This window comes from Corvus cornix, chromosome 1A, assembly GCF_000738735.6.
Source record: "Corvus cornix cornix isolate S_Up_H32 chromosome 1A, ASM73873v5, whole genome shotgun sequence".
Lineage (NCBI taxonomy): Eukaryota > Metazoa > Chordata > Aves > Passeriformes > Corvidae > Corvus > Corvus cornix.
Genome location: NC_047057.1, coordinates 60191990 through 60210192, shown reverse-complemented (window position 1 = coordinate 60210192; position 18203 = coordinate 60191990). Strand labels below are relative to the sequence as shown.

Genomic DNA, 18203 nt, shown 5'->3' with positions numbered 1-18203 from the left:
ACAGGTAATGGTAAGTGTGTACCACTCAGGTTTGGGATTATGTGTTAAATGCACAGATGGCAATGAAAAGGCTATGCCTGGAGTCTGTATACAAACCAAATTTTGCTTTTGCATAGATTCCCTAGAACATTGCAGTCGTCTCTGGCTTGTGTAGGTGAAAGAGAAAACAACTGTGCCTTCATTTCTTGTTAAACATGACTACAACTGCTTATTTAAAGGCTGTTGAAGAGGTAGTATGCCTACAGTCTGTATTACTTATTTGTCCAGTCTTGCCTTTCTCACTGTTTTTGGCTCTCTGTAGACTCCTTTCAGTACTGTGTACACTGACACATGCAAAGTCAACATAACTCTGTATAGATGTTCACAAGTGTTGAAGAGAAATAAAGGAAATACTGAAGGACATAATCCACCCCAGTATTTTTTCCCTAAGTGTGACATCTTTACGCAGCAACAAACTTTAAGTGTCGTACCAAAGGGAGTCTTCAGGAACCTTTTGTACAAATCTTCCCACTTCCTCCCACCATTTAATCATGCTTCTGTGCTCCAGAGATGTCCTGGTACCATCCATTCCCTTCTTTCATTGTTTTAGCTTGGCTTCTGTAGTTTCCCCATGTGGTTTCCCAAAGAAATGCTGCCTCTCTTCCAGTACCATCCTAAAGCCTGTTGGTATTGAGTGTGCTGTTTCCCTTCTTTCCCTCCTTTTAAACATTTTTCCTGCAAATGAGCTTCACCTTTGCCACCCAGTTGTGGTGATTAATTGTTAAGAGAAGCTAAATGTTCTATGAAATCTTTCTAACCTCAGTTGTTTATGTCTCATCTGTCTCTGAAGCATCTTCCAACCAGCCCTGCAATGGGAGGAAAGGTCCATTTTCTTCTTGAATCTGTCTAAATGTGTAAGTGGCATGCAGTACGCTGATTTAGGGGGATCTTTTCTTCATGGTGTGGGAAAGAATAGGCAGGCAGCCAGAAAGAACTAGTTCAGAAGAGAAGGGTATGGAAAAAACAATGTGGACCTCCAAGAAGAAAGATAAGCTATAACAAATCCAGCTTGAACTCTAACATAGTTATCTCTGATAGATACTATATAAAAATCTTTTGTTTTTACATTAAGAAGAAATATCAGGTGTGTTGTACTAAGTACAAAATAATGAAGCTTGCTTATTGGGGAGAATTAAATCTCATTGTTTCCTCCTCCTTCCCTGCAGGTTTGTAACACAACCACGGATCGTAAACACGCAGACACATCTCTGGAGAAATATGTCACTGAGCCTGTCATGAACATTGTGAGTGGCTTCTTCAACTCACCATTTTCAGACAACAGCACCAGCCTCCAGGTAAGGAGAAGAGACACAGACAAATAAGTTATTCAGGCCTTTAATGAGATGCCTCCTGCTACCTGCATAGGAATGCTGTCTCTTTTCATCCTCCTTTAATTTCTCTGTCCCCTCTCACGCCACTGACTACCAGCTTAATCCCTCTTTAAAACACTTATTCTTCATTTTAATCACTTATGTCTCTGGACCAGTAGACAGCTCAATGTGGTCAGAGTTACTTCTGGCTCTTGTGAATTCATTGGAGGGGGTATCCTGGCAGAAAAATCTGTGTGTGAGGGAAAACGCTGTGTCCTATGACAGAAGGGACACATGCCTGAGAACGGGAAAGACTCCTCTGTCCTTCTGGTCTGTACTGTGCTTGCTTGATATCAGTGGCAATCTGAGGAAAAAATTGCATGATTTGGCCTTTTTAGAGGTGCAGCATTGATTTCTGCTCCTGCCAGACCTAAAGATCAAAGAGAATTTAATGGAGCTATAACTTGAGTCTACAAGCTAAAACCCCCTTATTTTATGTTGTGTCAAACCCTAGGGCAGCTGTGAGGAGATCTTTAAAGGTAAAATTCCATGTTTGTTTTTGTTTTCAGACACACCAGCCTGTTTTTATTCAGCTGCTGCAGTCTGCTTTTAGAATTTACAACTGTACCTGGCCAAACCCAACGCAGAAAGCCTCAGTGGAGTCCTGTATCAAGACTTTGGCTGAAGTGGGTAGGTACCAGGTTTTACTTTGATTATTGCTCTTCCTGTTTAAAGATCAGACTTGAGGTTTAACAGTTTTTAATTTGACTCTACCATCCTGAAATTGTGACAGTGCTGATTTCAGAAGTCCCACTTTCTGAGGCTCAATTCTTCCTTCTTTTATAACCCATTCAAATCTGCCCCATCAAATAGGGTTATTAGGGTGAAACTGGTAGGGCAGAGGGATGAGCTTGCTAAGTGAGTGATGGTTGAGCTTTCAGCCCTCAATTTTCATTTGATGGTTGAAATTCTTGATGATTTTAACTTTTTAATATCAAGAAAGTTATGATATTAAATCACAACATAAGCAAAGGTGTCCCTGTTCAAATAATTTTTTTTAAAACTTCTTATCCTACCTCAAAAAAATATTCTTCACCAGAACATAGACTGAGAGAAGTTCATTAAGTTAAATTTCTGTAAATATGATTTTAAGGTCTTCTGCCATGACAGAATAAAGGATTATTCAATATACTTTCCAAAAGTCAGTGATACTGATTGCTTGTAGAATAAGATTCTGCTCAGTGTGAATGAGAGCTGAATAGAGGCAGAGATACACAGAAACTGGCTAAATTCTATTGTTGATACATTTATTAAAAAGTATTAATAAATAATGATAAAACAGTATGAGAGGGTCCCAGAACCATCTGCAGCACAGTAACAATCATCTCTAAATTTAGATTTTTGGAATAGTTTTACGGAAGTATCATTTAACATTTTAGCCAAAACATCTCATTAACTTTCTGTGTGAATGTGAATAAGCAGTTACCTAAAAATTTAGCAGCCTTCAACTGTTTTATTTGTTGTGCAAATGATTTAATTATGGATCCATCTGGCAAGAGAACTTTGGAAGTTGAAGACATTTTACTTCCTTTATGCTACAGCTACTACAGTCTTACATAAAGCTCCATCTCTACAAATCCTTGTTTGTGTGTTTAACATTTATGTCCTTGCTCTTCTCTGGCATTTCTGGAAACAGTCATCAATAAAATACTTCCTTTGGGAGTCTGGGGAAAGGGGGAGAAGTAGGGCAGGTGAGAGTATGTTGGAGACCAACCATGCCCTCTGTGTGCTTGTAGACAGCTCAATGTCTTCATTTCTGTAGAGCTGCATCTAAAATCAAATTCTAGCTCAGAGAGGTTGTTGTGTTATCTCAAGATGAGACTGCGTGGAGACATCTGAGCGTGGGTTTATTTTCCATTTGGCTACGTGCCCACAGCACACAGCTGATTCTAGCATGAAAAATTCCCAGCAAATTTCAGCAATCCACAGCTCTGCTGATTGCCGGATGAGTCAGGCCAGGCTCTCGCTGGGCTTTCTCTTCTCCCAAGGAGCATGTGCTAGGACAAGAAGAAATGGCCTCAAGTTGCACCAGGGGAGGTTTAGGTGAGGTGTTAGGAAAAATTTCTTCATGGAAAGGGTTGTCAAGCTCTGGAACAGGCGGCCCTGGAAAGTGGTTGAGTCATCATCCCTGGAGGTATTTAGAAGACGTGTTGATGTGGCACTTAGAGACTTGGTGTAGCAGTGGACGTGGCACTGTCAGGTTACTGCTTGGACTCTATCTTAAAGGTCTTTTCCAACCTAAATTATTCTATGATTCTGCCCTGTTGAGACAGCCAAGCTGAACTTGTCCCCACAGCAGCTTGACAGGGAAACCATGGGTCACTCTGAGGGGATGCCAGATCCAGCTTCATGCCAGGTATGCCGGCATGTGAAAGGGCAGGTGGGCTTTGTTGGGCAGTTTTCTGTGTGCCTCTTGTTTCTGGGGGCTCCAGGAGTGGCTGATGTCTGGAGTTTGCTTCAGATATGTGACTTTGTTCCCTGTTTGTGGAATTTAATTCCTGCCTCCACTACAGTCCTTTCTTTCATTCTTTTTTCTTTTTTTCTGGAGATGGTTTACAGTTGTTTTTTTTTTTAAAGTAAGCTCTTGGGCTGTCCTATGGGTCCAACCTCCTTGCTTCTCTGGCTTCCCACCCATGGGCCCCCAGCCATGCCTTGGGCAGTCTTAGGTGTAGCAGAGCAGAGCTGAGCTGAGCTGCCGGTGAAGGACATCACTCTGTGTCCTCCTCTGGGACTTCCCTGCAGCAGCAGCAGGAACAGCCAGGCTGGGAACCCCTGGGGTGCCGTGGGCTGGCAGCCTGAGAGCAGCTCCCTGAAAGCACACAGCATCCCCGTTGCTGATTTCCTTGCCCATATCATAACAACTGTTTGGGGATTCATCACTAATAGCAACATCCAGCATGGTCAAATTGTGTCGTGTTAGACAATTGCCACATGTCTTTATTGAGTGTTTTATTCTGACAGTGCAGAAAGGGAGAGTAAGGGAAGAGGTGAGGGGGATTTCCCCAAAGAGCAAGCTGGCTGGAGAAGAAGTGGAGTTTTTGACAGACATCCCTGTGCAAAATTTGCCAGCGGAGGTTTTAACCATGGGTGATACTCGGTGTTTTTAGGGACGGTGGCAAACGTGTCTTGCCTGGATTAATGGAGTAGGCCTGCTCTTCTCTGTGGAATATTTGGAAAAACTGCCCCAGCTGGGGATACCAGAGGTTTTTACAGCCAAGGCCCTTCTGTGATTGCAGTGGGTGCCTGGTGCCTTTCTCTGTCAGGTGTTCCTCTTCCCAAAATGATGCTTCACTTTGAGAAGCCAGAGGCATATTCCATAATGCAAACATAGCAGGCTTCTTGTGCCTCTTTTGCTGGCTGCATATGTGGACCCTTTTTTCGCTCTTCTGACTTGAGAGTCTGACAGCTTTAATGTTAGGGCCTTCGTGTTTCACAGCAGGGCTTTAAAAAACCTCTAAAAAGATGCTGCCTTTATCAGAGAGATGGAGCATTGGACAGATTTACAGCAGGGACCAAAGACTTCTGAAGGAAAATAAGCGTAGTATAAAGCTGAAAGAACAAATATGATTTTTTTTTTGTTGGTGTGTCATTGCCCTGGACTTACAGATGAATCTCAGGGGGAAGAAAGATCATACACAGATTTCCCAAGATATCAAAGATCCATATAATGATACACTTTTAAAAGACCCGCTTCAGAGCAAGTTTAAGCAACATACACACTGCTCAGTGCTTCCTGGTTTGCTGCTGGCAGGTGGATGCAAGCACTGCCTCAAGAGCTTAAGATCATTACATTTGCTTTCTGATGAGCACCATAAGAATGTGCATTACCTTCCAGGTCAACAAAAGGATATGTTGCAGAAGCTTATTTCTTATAACCCTGGTATTTCAGCTCCACTTCACCACCAGGGAAAAAATGCATAAGCTTTTCAAGCCTCACTTGATGCTTTGTCTCCTGGTAGTTTCCTGCCTCCAGTTCAGCAGGAAACATAGAGGCTTGCTCCTCTTCTTCAGCAGACTCTTCTGTGACTCCAGGAGGTTTGGAACACAGATACCAGTGTGCACCAGGTTTTTATTGCCCAGGAAACATTTGGCTGCTTGGCATGAATAGAAACACTTGTGAAACTATATATATATGTATATATATATAAATGTGGCTTGTTCACATGGATTTCTGAACCAGGTTATCACACTGGTGAGAATGAACACAAACATGTATCGCTCTTGCCTTTTCTCTTTTATCACACAGGACTGAGCTTTTGCTTGAAAATACAGGCCAAAAAATGAATGACCAAAACAGCTCCCATCTCCCTGGTAAAACAGCAACAAATGAAAAATGCTTAAAAGGTCCCCAGACCTTTGTGAAAACAGAAGAAATAAGGCATCTAACCATGTAATTTATTTCAAATTAATTCATTATCAAAGGACTTTCAGTTCATGCATTTTATGATTTTTGCAAGGTTGAGAAGAGTGGAGGCCAGTCTCAAAGTCTGCATTTTAAACCAGCTACTGTCTTTCTGTAAAGATTGGGGAATATCACCTGTCCTCACAACCAAAGATTGTACATCTTGAATTGCATATCCTAAATGGTATTGAAGCAGGGTCTTTTCTGACCAATCCTCAGGACCCATGCAAAGTATTGTCTTTGCTTCTTAATTAAGCAGAGATTCTTGTATCTTCACCTCTGAGCATCAGTTTTCTTTTCTGTTACAAGGGCAAATGCAGTTGTGTTACTCTCTTGTCTCTGTAGTATCCATTAGTTTTCTCCCTCATGGTTTTAAAAATTGAATCTTTCCTCTGGTACTGTGTCTATCCCAAGGATGTGGTCTGTCTGTGCCTGTGCTGTGACCACCAATAATGAAATAATTGGAATTTCCCAGATGAGTAAAGAGTGCCAGATAGAAACCTGCATTTTGTTACACTATGTCTCTTGGCAGACCCTTAAAAAAAAAAAAAAAATCTGTTAGCAAGCCAAATTGCATTAGTCACTATCAGATTATGTTCTAGATGTTGTGCAGGAGAAGCAAAAGGAGAATTCTTGTTTCCATCCTACAGAAGCTGAGGTGAACCCTGTAAGATTGCTATTTCCTAAGTTCAAGGCTGGAACAGGTACAGAGGAAGCACTGCTGTGATGGTCAGGGGAAAGGAGAACTGTGTTACAGGAAGGGAATTCAGAATCCCCACATGTTTTGCCTAGCAAAACACAGACCTGTGTTGTTGCTCTTTAAAAGTACTTAAGAAGATAAATAGTCACAGAGACAGTTAAGCTGAAGGACAGTGCTGACCCAAAACCAACTGGACATAAATTACACTAGGTTGTAAATAACCTAAATAAATTTAGATTGTAAATCAGAGGATTGGAACCAACTTTGGAAGGATGTCCTTGGTCAGTGGGCTGAGAGAAAGTGGAGGGAGGAGGGATGGCAGATAAGCTGCCTTCATTTTAAATGGGGCTCAATAAATTTTTTGAAAGATATTAAAGAGCATGGGTTGTCTGTAACAGAGAGCAGATGGTCTGAAGGTGTAGTGAAGTCCTTTCTAGTTGAGTATTTATTCCCTAATTTAAAGTCACCAATACCTCCTTATACAGAATCCAAAAAAACCTGTCCTCTGGTTCTTCTTGACCATGCTTTTATTCCCTCTAAAGCCCTTTACTTTTCCCTGACAAACTACAAATAGGAAGCATTAAACATAAAATCTAGGTCACATTTTATTGCTTCTTTGGAATTATTATGTGTTATTTTAATGTCCATATAGATGAATTTTCAGATAACATTTTTTTTCAGTCCTGAAAATACATTTATTTCACTTCCCACTTGAATTTTAAAATCTTTTTTCCATTTTATAAAAAGCTAGACCTTCATTTTCAATTTTTAGTTCAAATAAAATAATTATCCTGTTGTTACTTTTTTGACAGCAAGAAGAATACATTTCAGATGAAGCACATATTTTATTCTATTTTAACTGTTTGTGTTTCCCTAATTGCAAGAAAAATTCAATGATGATCTTTTTACAGGCTGATAAATATTTTAGAGTAGATTTTCTGTTGGAAAAAAAAATCCAAGTGAAGGGTACAAGACTGGCAGGTTTGTGTCTTGTCTACACAAAGCTTTTATTTCCCTTAAAAAGTCTTGCTGTTGCTAGCATTAGTGTCTCTCCATCCAAATGCATTTGTTAAGCAGTCAGTAAATGATTAAGGAGCTGGAGGGACTGATTTATGGAACGAAATTAATTGAACTAAATATGCATCGCTCCGTTACGTGACAACTGGGAAGTGTGGGAGAACGTGAATGAGCTGTCTGTGACTACCAGGGGGTGTAAACTGTGAGCAGAGCAAAGGATTCACAGCCAGGTGCAGCTGGGGCTTTTCCCTGACCCAGACTGCCCATCACACTCCTCCTCGAGGGGCTCTTAGGGATGAAATGCCTGCGTGTCCCCCTGAAAACCCACACCAGGGATGCTTCAGGGTTAATTAGCTGTGAAGCCACCACACACTGGTGTATTCTGTACATACTGCAAAAGCTAATGGAATGAAATTTAAAATGAGGGAGCAGTAGGTGGAAATAGCGGGAGCAGCGAGGTTCCTTATGGCAAGATAGATTATTCTGAAGAATAGGCTTCCAAGGAAAATTACAGGCAAGGGCCACGTCCTGGAAATCCTTAGGACTAAATTGGTCCTCAGACTCAGGCAGCAGCACAGTGAAAGGATGGTGCTTCAGGAGGCATTCCTGAAATAGGTCCAATTGCTGTGCTTCTGTGAAGAGATATACATGCAGGTAATTTAACAAAATAACACCTGTGCCCATTTCAGCCTCTCTGGGAGCAGCTGGACTGTGCTCCTGGGACTCCACTGGAGCCTCACTCGTTCGTCAAGAGCGGCTTGATTTTTACCTGCTTGGTTTCTGACATTGATAGTGCCCTTTTCTTTTGAGTCTTTGAGTACTTTCTCATTGTTTAAGCAGTAAGGGGGAGGAAAGCTGCTGATCACTGGATGCCCACAGAACCATCCAGCACAGGGCAGGGCATTTTGCTGTGACCTGGCTGAATTTGTGGCACCGTGTTTCTTACCACTGCCACGGGTCGCGTTTGCTTGGCTCCTCTTGACTCTCTTGCTGAGAGATATCTGGGAGCAGTGGATTGAAGGATTAATTTAAAGGATTTTCCAGAGATTCCATCTCCTCTGACACTGCAAAATGGTGTTGTGTATTCAGGGTGTAATTAGCCCCATGCACAGTGGCCTAGGTGGGAACTGGGCACTGGATAAGCCTGGGACGTGCCCTCCACTGCAGGGCAGAATTTACCTGTGCTGAAGATATCACAGAATCACACAATATTTTGAGCTGGAAGGGACCCACAAGGATCACTGAGTCCATCCTGGTAAGTATCCTGCTGGATACTTATGTACAGCCAGCCACGTAGCTTTTCCCCAAGTTCACTAGTCAGATGAAAGACAGAATTTTACCCCCTCTTGGCTCCTTTGTCTACCAGCTCTAACGGTACTTTGCAAGTTTGAGTGCTGTCCAAAAGTATTTCTAAGTGGAACAAAAATAAACATGCTTTTAAATATTTGATGTTGATACTTTAAGGGAGATTGACACATTTTGAAGAGGAAAGCAGCCTACAACACCTAAATTAAAAATAAATATTTATGTTCGCATTTGTTCATCAGCTTTCCAAAATGTAAAAATATGTTTCATGTTGTTTTAAATAATGAAATGTGAAACAAATGAAAGATAAACTTTCTACAAGCTGAAAAGAAATAAGAAGACAAAGGCTTTGTTTATAGCTTAGACTTCAACAGTGCCCTTTGACAACCAATACAAATCTTAATTACAAATGGAATTATACATGTAAGAACTGCTCAAAACAAAGGAGTATTTTTTTTCCTCTCTCTGGTTTTCTTTGTGATAGTTTTAATTAGCTGCAACTCTTTGAACAATCATAGTCCTTGACTGCTCCTCAGACACTGATGGAAGCTGTTAACTTCAACTGGCATCTACAGGACTGCAGAAGTCTGGATTTTCCTCTGAACAGTGTGCTCCCCATTGCTAAATTTATTCTTCAATATATCAGGATTCTGCATACATTCCACTTAATTGAGAAGTGAGCATTGTCCAGTAGCATTCCAGTGATTGACATTAGGACACAATAAATTGGATTAATAGGCTGCAGCACCCTACCCACACTGGCAGAACTTTAATGGACTTCTCTAGTAAAGTAGGCAGCAACAGGGCAAATGTGTTTTTAAAAACATCCCAGTCGAATTATATGGAAAAACAATCATTAGGAATAATGGCCAGCCATACGTGACATTTTCCACATGTTAATCAGGAATCTGCCTTCAAAACAAATGGAGAGTGGAAAGGAAAAGTCGATTTGTGTCTTCCCAGCTTAACCTAAATTTTTTTTTTCCAATTCCCTGTGGCCAACAATTTAAAAGAAAGTGCCTACCAGAAATGGAATTAGAGAACTCTCTTCCATCCCAATGGAACAGCCTGATCCACGGGGGGAAGCCCCAGTTGTGCAGCAGGATCCAACCTTGCAGTGGGAAGAGAGGAGGGTGCCCTGAACCTGCAGGATCCATTAAAGGGAAGAGAGTCCCCCTGACAGAGCGCCCTTGCCACAGTCTCTGAGGTTGGGGGTCGAGGTGTCACAGCCAGATTTAGGTTTGTAATAAAAGCTGTCATTTAAATCTAGTCCTGAGGGGAAGAGAAAGTTCGTGCCTGGGATCTGTGACTCACTGTGCTTGGCAGCACTGCAGCCTTCATTCATCAGAGCTGTGTGGTACCTCTGTCTGCACGTCCTCCCGTGGGGCTGGAGGCATGGGCTCTTTGGGGCAGAAGGGCATCTGCTGACTTCACAGGTTCAGGACCTAAAGCTGTATATGCTTCAGAGCTGGGAGGGAGAGATGCAATACTTTTGATGTCTTCCTCCACTGTGGAAAGTGTGTTAGTGTGGAAAGGTGGGGAAATGCCTCAGAGAAACGTTGTGCAGAACTGCAATTTGGGCTAATGGTTTTTTAAAACTCAGCTTGTTTCAATAAGGAAAACCAAAAAATTACTTATTATTGGTCATTATTACAAATGGATTAGAACTGCTCTATTTTGTTTCTAAGTTTTTATTAAACGTAAGCTGTATCACAGAAATTAAGTGAAATGTCATGGAATACAGAGCCTAATCACTGGAACATGACCTGATCTTTCAGAGATACTGATGTATTGATGATAGAATCACAGAATGGTTTGGATTGAAAAGGACTTTAAAAACCATCCAGTTCCACTCCCTGCCAGGGGCAAGGACACCTTCCACTATCCCAGGTTGCTCCAAGCCCCATCCAGCCTGCCCTGGAGCACTTCCAGGGATGGGGCAAACTCTTGTTTACTGGTTGAATTTCAGACTACTCATGCTGAGCCAGAGAACAATGCCACTCTGATCTCCAGTGGAATGGAGAGGGTCAGCTAACACAGAGATTTTACTGGGGGAGAGGGCAGATACCTTCTAACATTGCCTTTCAAACTTCCCTTTCAAACAATAGTTCAGGATGCAATAGTAGTTTAATAGTGGATGCCCTGTAAAAATTCTTGCAAGTCTCTCCTAATTTTTTTTATTCTGATACTCTCTATTGTAATTTCCTGCCTCTTAAGTGTAAAAAAGAAAAAAAAAAGCATTTTTAGCTATTGGTTAAATTTTTTTAACTATCTGTTAGACTATCAGATGTTTATTAACTACTGGATATATTGCAGTGGCATCCAGGAACCATCCAGGAATCCAGGGTTTAACAACCCTAGCAGTATAGGAAACCCAGAGAGAAGAGGAGACAGTCTTTTTCAAATTTAATTTGTATGCACTTGGTTGCTCAAGGTCTTCTCAAGAGAAATACACAGTAAAGCAACAGAGAGTACTTGGGATAAATTGGATAAATGTGCACATATCTACTAGAAAGAAAACTTTCAGAATTTGCTTCTGAATAGAGTAAAACTAACTGTTGAAATAATAACACATACTCCTTTTGTTACTCTTCTTAACATCTCTGGATTTTTCTTCACGTTAGTAGAAAAATTGTTGTTTTAAAAAATAAATGTGTCTATGAAAATATATACTGGAAACGATCTTCATCTCATTTAAAGTAGTACAGCTTGCTTTCTTTAACTAGATTAGGCTGATTTCTATCACTTAAATATCCTTATTTTTAAGTGTTCTTATTCTTAGGATCCTTATTTTTAAAACTTGTTGAAGTGCTATCACCCTGCCCCTTAATTTCAACAGGATCAGGCTTTTGCATGCCATGATCTCTGTAAGATTTTCAAATTTTTGCCACTGTAAATGTCTTGGATTTTTTCCTCCCATTAAAGCAAAGAACCGTGGGATTGCGATTCCAGTGGATTTGGACAGCCAGGTGAACACCTTGTTCATGAAGAGTCACTCCAACATGGTGCAGAGGGCAGCCATGGGGTGGAGGATGTCAGCCCGCAGCGGACCTCGCTTCAAAGAAGCTCTTGGCGGGCCTGCCTGGGATTACAGGAATATCATAGAGAAACTACAGGTACAGAAATAGCAAATGGCTTGGGCAGCAGTGGGAGTGCAGTTATCTCACATGTGCCAGATGTGGAAAACCCCAGAGACAGGCCCAGTGCATTTTTGTGCTGGATTAGAGGGGCCACTGCACTTCTGCGTGGGGGAGGCCGAAGGCTCAGCTCTTCTCTGGTGTCTGGCCGAAGCAGGGCCTTTTGATCCAGGATCGGCATTTGGCTCCTAGAGGAGTAGGAGGTATCACAGAATGAGCTGAGCTGGGAGGGTCCCATGAGGATCATCGAGTCCAGCTCCTGGCCCTGCTCAGGACACCCAACAATCCCACCCTGTGAATCCCCAAGAGCACTGTCCAAACACTCCCGGAGCTCTGGCAGCCTTGGGGCTGTGACCATTCCCTGGGGAGCCTGTTCAGTGCCCCACCACCCTCTGGGGGAAGAACCTTTTCCTGATATCCAGCCTAACCCTCCCTGACACAGCTCCAGCCGTTCCCTCAGGTCCTGTCCCTGGTCACACAGAGCAGAGATCAGGGCCTGCCCCTCCTCTTCCCCAGGTGAGGAAGCTGCAGAACTGCTGTGAGCTCTGACCTCAGTCTCCTCCTCTCCAGCTGAACAGACCCAGTGCCCTCAGCTGCTCCTCGGGTGGCTTCCCCTCCAGGCCCTTCACCATCTTCATGTCCTTTCTTTGGACACTTAACATTGTGGTGCCCAAAACTGCACACAATACTCAAGTTGTGTTGTCCTCAAAGTGCTCCACACAGCACCATCTCCTTTCTGCCTTTTTATGCCCACATGTCCTGTTCTGGCTGCAGAGGAGACACTGGAGGTTTTAGGAGCTGCTGTGTCACGGTTGTGTCACTGGAGATTGCCATGAGATGGAGATTACCTTGTGCATGAAGAGCCTAAACAGGATCAGGGACCTGAGAAAACAGCAGGACCCAGACAAACAGAGTGGCCCTAAACACTAAGGACACACCACCTGAGGCGACACATTAACTGTGTGTGATGAGCATTGTTTTTGCAGCACACCATATCACCCTGACTGTTGCTGCAGGTTTTGTGAGCAGTACTGCAGAGGAGAAATCTGAAAGAGAGTAACAATGGGCACCTTCTCCCCCTTGCCCTGCAGGAGGAGTGGCGTGAAGAAAGGCTTGAGGTGGCTTTACAAGCACCTGGGTTGCCCAGGGCTCTTGCAGCTGGGCATCACACTGGGTTAAGCAGTGCATCACACCGAACTGTGCGACTCCACAGCGATGTTGTTGTAGTTCCCTTGCAGTTATGGATGTTCTCCTGTCTTCCCCAGGATGTGGTGTCCTCCTTGGAGCAGCAGTTCACCCCCATGATGCAAGCTGAATTCTCGGTGCTGGTTGATGTGCTGCACAGCCCAGAGCTCCTGTTTCCTGAGGGCAGCGATGCCAGAATAAGATGCGGTGCTTTCATGTCCAAGTAAGTGCAGAGGGGCCTATTTGCTTCTTTGGGAAAGAAGGTTTTAACATTTTCAACAGCACTTCTGGCTTTCAGCAGAGACTTAAGAATGCAGGTGTCCAAGTTCACTGTTGAAAGCTTAAAGCGAGGTCTTTTGCTCCATATTTTATATTTCTCAGCAGTTTTGTTGTCTGGAGAGCACAGAGAGAGAGATTGCTTGCCTTACCTGCTAGAAATGGGATGTTAGTGGTTTGTTAAAATTGTGGTAGGCTCAACCTACTTCTGTTTTCTTAATGAGCTACTTTTGCTATTACATTTCTCCAAATCTACAGCAGAAACCTAGATTTTCCATTTTAGAATTTTCAAGAATTCATAATGAAGCAGCGGGCTGCTCAAGGCTTGTAGGTTTTTTGTTGGATTTTTTTGGTACAGCAAATACATATTTTTATTTTAAACTGCCAACAGCTCTTTGAAAATACATTTTACCAGGACCCCTATCTGATCTTGAATTATTAGTTGTTTTATTTGCAGTCTGTGCATTGGAATAGAGTCTTGCAAATTTTTTATTAGTCCTCAAGTGAGATGCCCTCCCTGCCCTTGAGAAACTATAATTTAAACAGAGATAACTTGGGGGAAATGAATGCATTTGGCAGCTCTCCTGATTCCTTGGCTATTTGCATATTCTGCAGAGGTAGCAATATAACAATATACTTTATATGCTTGGAAAAATTAAAAAGAAAAATTATATTTTGAGGTTGTCCCACTCCATGTCCGCTGTCCAAACTCTTGTTCGAAGCCAGCATCAAAATGCAAAAAAACCAAACGTGTCCAAGGGCTTCAGATTTCCTCTTTTCCTCTTTTCACAAACATTTCTACAGCAATGTGTGAACCGGTGCAAGGACCTGTGCACAGATCTGTTCTGCACAAAGACAGAAAGGCTGCTTCTGGTATCAGCTTCAGCTGACTGAAATCCAAACTGCTGTCACAGTCATAGCTGGAGACAGAAATGTACCTTGTTTTCTGGCTTGTCAAGTGGTTGTGTGAATAAACAACCAAATGTCCGTATTTCTGAATGCTTCCATGTAAGGTTTTTTGGAAATCCTTTCGGCTGAATACCATTTGCTAATCATATCATAAATATACTATAACCATCATAGAAGTTGGAAGGTGTAAAGGTTGTAGCTTTTAAAGTTTGCAAGATGCATGGTGAACACTGGTTACCTTTAAATAATGGTTCAAATAAGTTACCTTTAAATAAAGAAATTATGAAATAGCAAGCCTGAATCTTAATCTGGAAGCCCTTATAAAAAGTAGATGTAGAATTCTGCCTTCTGTATGGGCAGTAAGATATGCAAATTGACACAAAAATCTCCCAACACCTTGAAAATCCCATTTCCTTTTTAATTGTGATTTCTCTTGACCACTTTTATTTCCTTTCCTTGAGGAAAAATATAGCAATGGCCAATTTTCACATAAAGAAACTGTAGTATGGCTTAGCAAGAATGTGCAATGCTCTTGAAGTTTTAATATTTTACTCTCAGGTTGATTAATCACACAAAGAAGCTAATGGAGAAAGAAGAAAAGCTCTGCATTAAAATCCTTCAGACGTTACGAGAAATGCTTGACAAGAAGACCAACTTTGCAGAAGAGGTACTGCTGCTACCACTTTAATATTAAATATAGAACCAACAGCACGGTATTAAAATGTTGGCTGTGGGACAGTAACAGAATCTGACATGGTTTCAGTTTTGTGCATGTTTTAGAGATAACTTGGTGTCTTAGGAACAGTGTGGTAAGGTAGGAAGTCGGTTTGGAACAAAACAAACTCTCCGCCTTACATAGTTTTGTGTGAGGGACTTGATAAGAGCCAAGGCAAGCGAGATGAAATGAACATGAAGTAGCAAGTATTACTACGTATAGTTATCATATATTGGATATTCTCTATTTCTGGAGATTAGTCTTCATTTGTCACAGCCAACTTTACCATAAAATCAATGGAAATATAGGGATTTTTAATTGCAATTGTACAGTTTTTCCGTGCTGCCTGTGGTGCCAGACTTTTGTACTCCACACGCTTTTTAATGCTCCCAAATGTGTGAGAGGAAATCTGCAATGTTTAAGCAGAGCTGCCAGTTTTGGGAAGAAGTGACATAGTCTGTACTCTGTAAGTGTCTAATTATTTCTTGCATTCTTCTCTCCCCTCATTGCCCACTTTTCTCTTGCAAAACTAAGTCTCTCAAATGCCTCTTTCATTTTGCCTGCTCCTTTGGCTATCAGTAGGCAGATTCAGATTTAGATGTCAGCTGTCCCTGTTCTTTCTGAGCCTGATCTCAGTGCCTTTTGTGTAATTTCCTCTTATCCGTATTTCTGGGTATTCCCCAAATCCTTTCAGCATTATTCACCCTTAAATATGAATCATAGAGCTATCATCTAATCTCTCAGTACTGACATCAGCCCTGCCCTGTGCAAAAATAACCAGTGTAAGCAGAGAAAACCAAACCCATCTTTACCTCCTGCTTGAAGAAAACTGTGGTGAGGCCTGGGCAGACAAATTCTTTTTTAATGTCATAAAAAGAATTTCACAGGGGAAGCAGATATTACTATTCTTTATTATTATTCATACTTATTCTAATAGCATTCTGGGTGCATAACACCACTGCATCACATGGAAAAAATAATTTGCTTTTATAACTGACCTTTGCCAAACCTCTCCAAGAGAATTACATGACCCACCATAAGTTAACCTCATGTCAGGACTACAGCGGAGGAAAAAAGGCAACACTTTTAAAGTAGGACTTGAAACAAGCAAGAAGATTTGCTTGTTTTAGTTGCTCCTTGTACCCTGTTGTAGATGCTGATAAAGGGAGATAGAGTTAAGGGAAGGAGTTGGCATCACAGGGAATGTGTTCCATCAGTGTGTAGGGGCTCTGCTTTCCAGGAGTGGGTAAAGGAGGTGTATTTCCAAATCCCTCATGTGACCTCCACCACCTTGGGGGTGCATGGTGGGTGGAGAAGCACTTTATAAACAGAATTTCTCCCCCATGCTTCCTCTGGAGTCCCAATGGTTTTACACTGAGGAATGTGATGAATCAGTGCAAACAAATACGTGAATAAACAAGCTTGGATATGCTTTGCAAGTGCTTCTCTGGCTTGCTACTCTTATGAGTCACTGTTCAATGCCATGGACTTTAGAACAGTAAAAATAGCACAATGAGCAGCCTCATGTGCGTGTTTCCCATCTTTTTTTGAGCTGTGATCTCACTGCCTGCAAAGTTATTCAACTATGGTATGCAGATGCTAAAAAAAAAAAAATAGTAGTAAATACATAATGGTCATAACCAGAACAAAGCTACAGAGGGATGTGGGACATTTTGACAGGAAGCCTGAGTTTGCTAATCGCCCATCACAATGTATTTTCTCTGATAAACCTGACAGAAATGGTAAACCTCCAGTTTCTGCAGACTTTTCCACAGTGAGAAAGAAGGATGAAATAATGAAATAAAATTTCCTCCTCTCTCTTTGCTTTAATTCCCACCAATGAGCACCTTCTACTGTCTTTGTCTTTCATGTGACCACTGGAAGGTAGCCTGTGTCATTTGCTGAAGGAACAGGAAGCAAAATAGTTGTAGGGGCTTATTTCACTGATTTTATTCCTATTTCTGCATCAACTATGTCAACTCTATTGTTGCCCCTCCCCTTGGTGGTGAGTTTCTGGTCTCTGGTGCTCTCCTGACTCCATCCTTGGATTTCCTTGCAGTCAGCCTCTGAGGCAGCACTTGCTTGTGCTTTGTCTTGCTTAGCACCACAGCATCTAATCATGCTGGGAATCAAAGTTGATTTTCAGAAGTTTGCTTTAAGGTATATAAACGACACATAAAACCTCCTGGCCATTGATTGGCTTTCATAAGTAATTGTGGCTGATTATTGCAATCTCCTGGGAGTTCTGCATTAAGTCCTAGCCCTGTTTGTATTGATTAGATCACTAACTGGAGTGTAACCTGATCTACAGCCCCTCTCTTCCAGAACAACGTTAAAACACTTGGGGGAAGCAGTGTGTGGAGGGCGCTCACATTGCCTCTGTTCAGATAGCTACTGTAGTATCTAAGTGTATTTATCTAAAAGCCTGCTTCAGACTGGCTATTTGGGAAGAAAAGCAGGAGGGACAGAAAGGACTGTGCTTGGACTAGATCTGCCCCATCATTATTTGGGTTTATAATCGCCGGCCATTTTCATACCCATTTTACAAAACCAGAAGGATCTTGGCCTGGGATTTTTGAAATTTTTTAGGCATATCTTTTTATGTTTCACCATAGTGCTTGATATCAGTTTAATTTCTGTGTGAATGTTGCCTCTAGACCTATTTACACACCTCAGTTTGTATCTGAGTAACATTTCCAAAAGCACCTGAGACATGTAGTCTGATGTGTGCTCACTTTGCAAATGATTGGAGCAGTTTAAAATCTTAGCATTGCCTTGCTGCCCTGCTTAAAGTGTCTGTCCATACAACAGAGCTGGTGGGCCAGGAACAGTGATCCAGCAGCTTCAAAGAGGGTTCAGAAGCTTAAATTAAAGCCTTCTCAGTGAATTGGATGAAGTTGTTGAACTCTTGACCTAATTGTGCTCATGTGCTGACTTCTTGCCTCGCTGCAGCTGCTGGCATGGCAATGCCTTAGGTATGGACAACCTTCTGATTTCCCAACTGTACACAAATCAGGTCAGCACCTCTGGAGGAAAAATATGCTCTCTGATATCACGTATATATTACATCTGATCAGATGTGCTAATGGATGATAGGGCATTACAGAATGTGGCAGAATCCAGACCTGTGTGCCCCTCCCTATGGCAG

General features: G+C 42.0%; 1 protein-coding gene across 4 annotated transcripts in view; it reads left to right on the top strand.

Annotated features, from left to right (window-relative positions):
- Positions 1–18203, top strand: part of ITPR2 (inositol 1,4,5-trisphosphate receptor type 2) — a 245697-nt gene that overhangs the window by 116528 nt on the left and 110966 nt on the right. For all 4 annotated transcript variants that reach the window (XM_039570501.1, XM_039570499.1, XM_039570500.1 and 1 more), the window contains 5 exons: positions 1206–1334; positions 1919–2039; positions 11759–11949; positions 13236–13378; positions 14899–15007. In XM_039570501.1, the coding sequence (XP_039426435.1) occupies positions 1206–1334; positions 1919–2039; positions 11759–11949; positions 13236–13378; positions 14899–15007 (693 nt within the window). The remainder of the gene's footprint in view (positions 1–1205; positions 1335–1918; positions 2040–11758; positions 11950–13235; positions 13379–14898; positions 15008–18203) is intronic.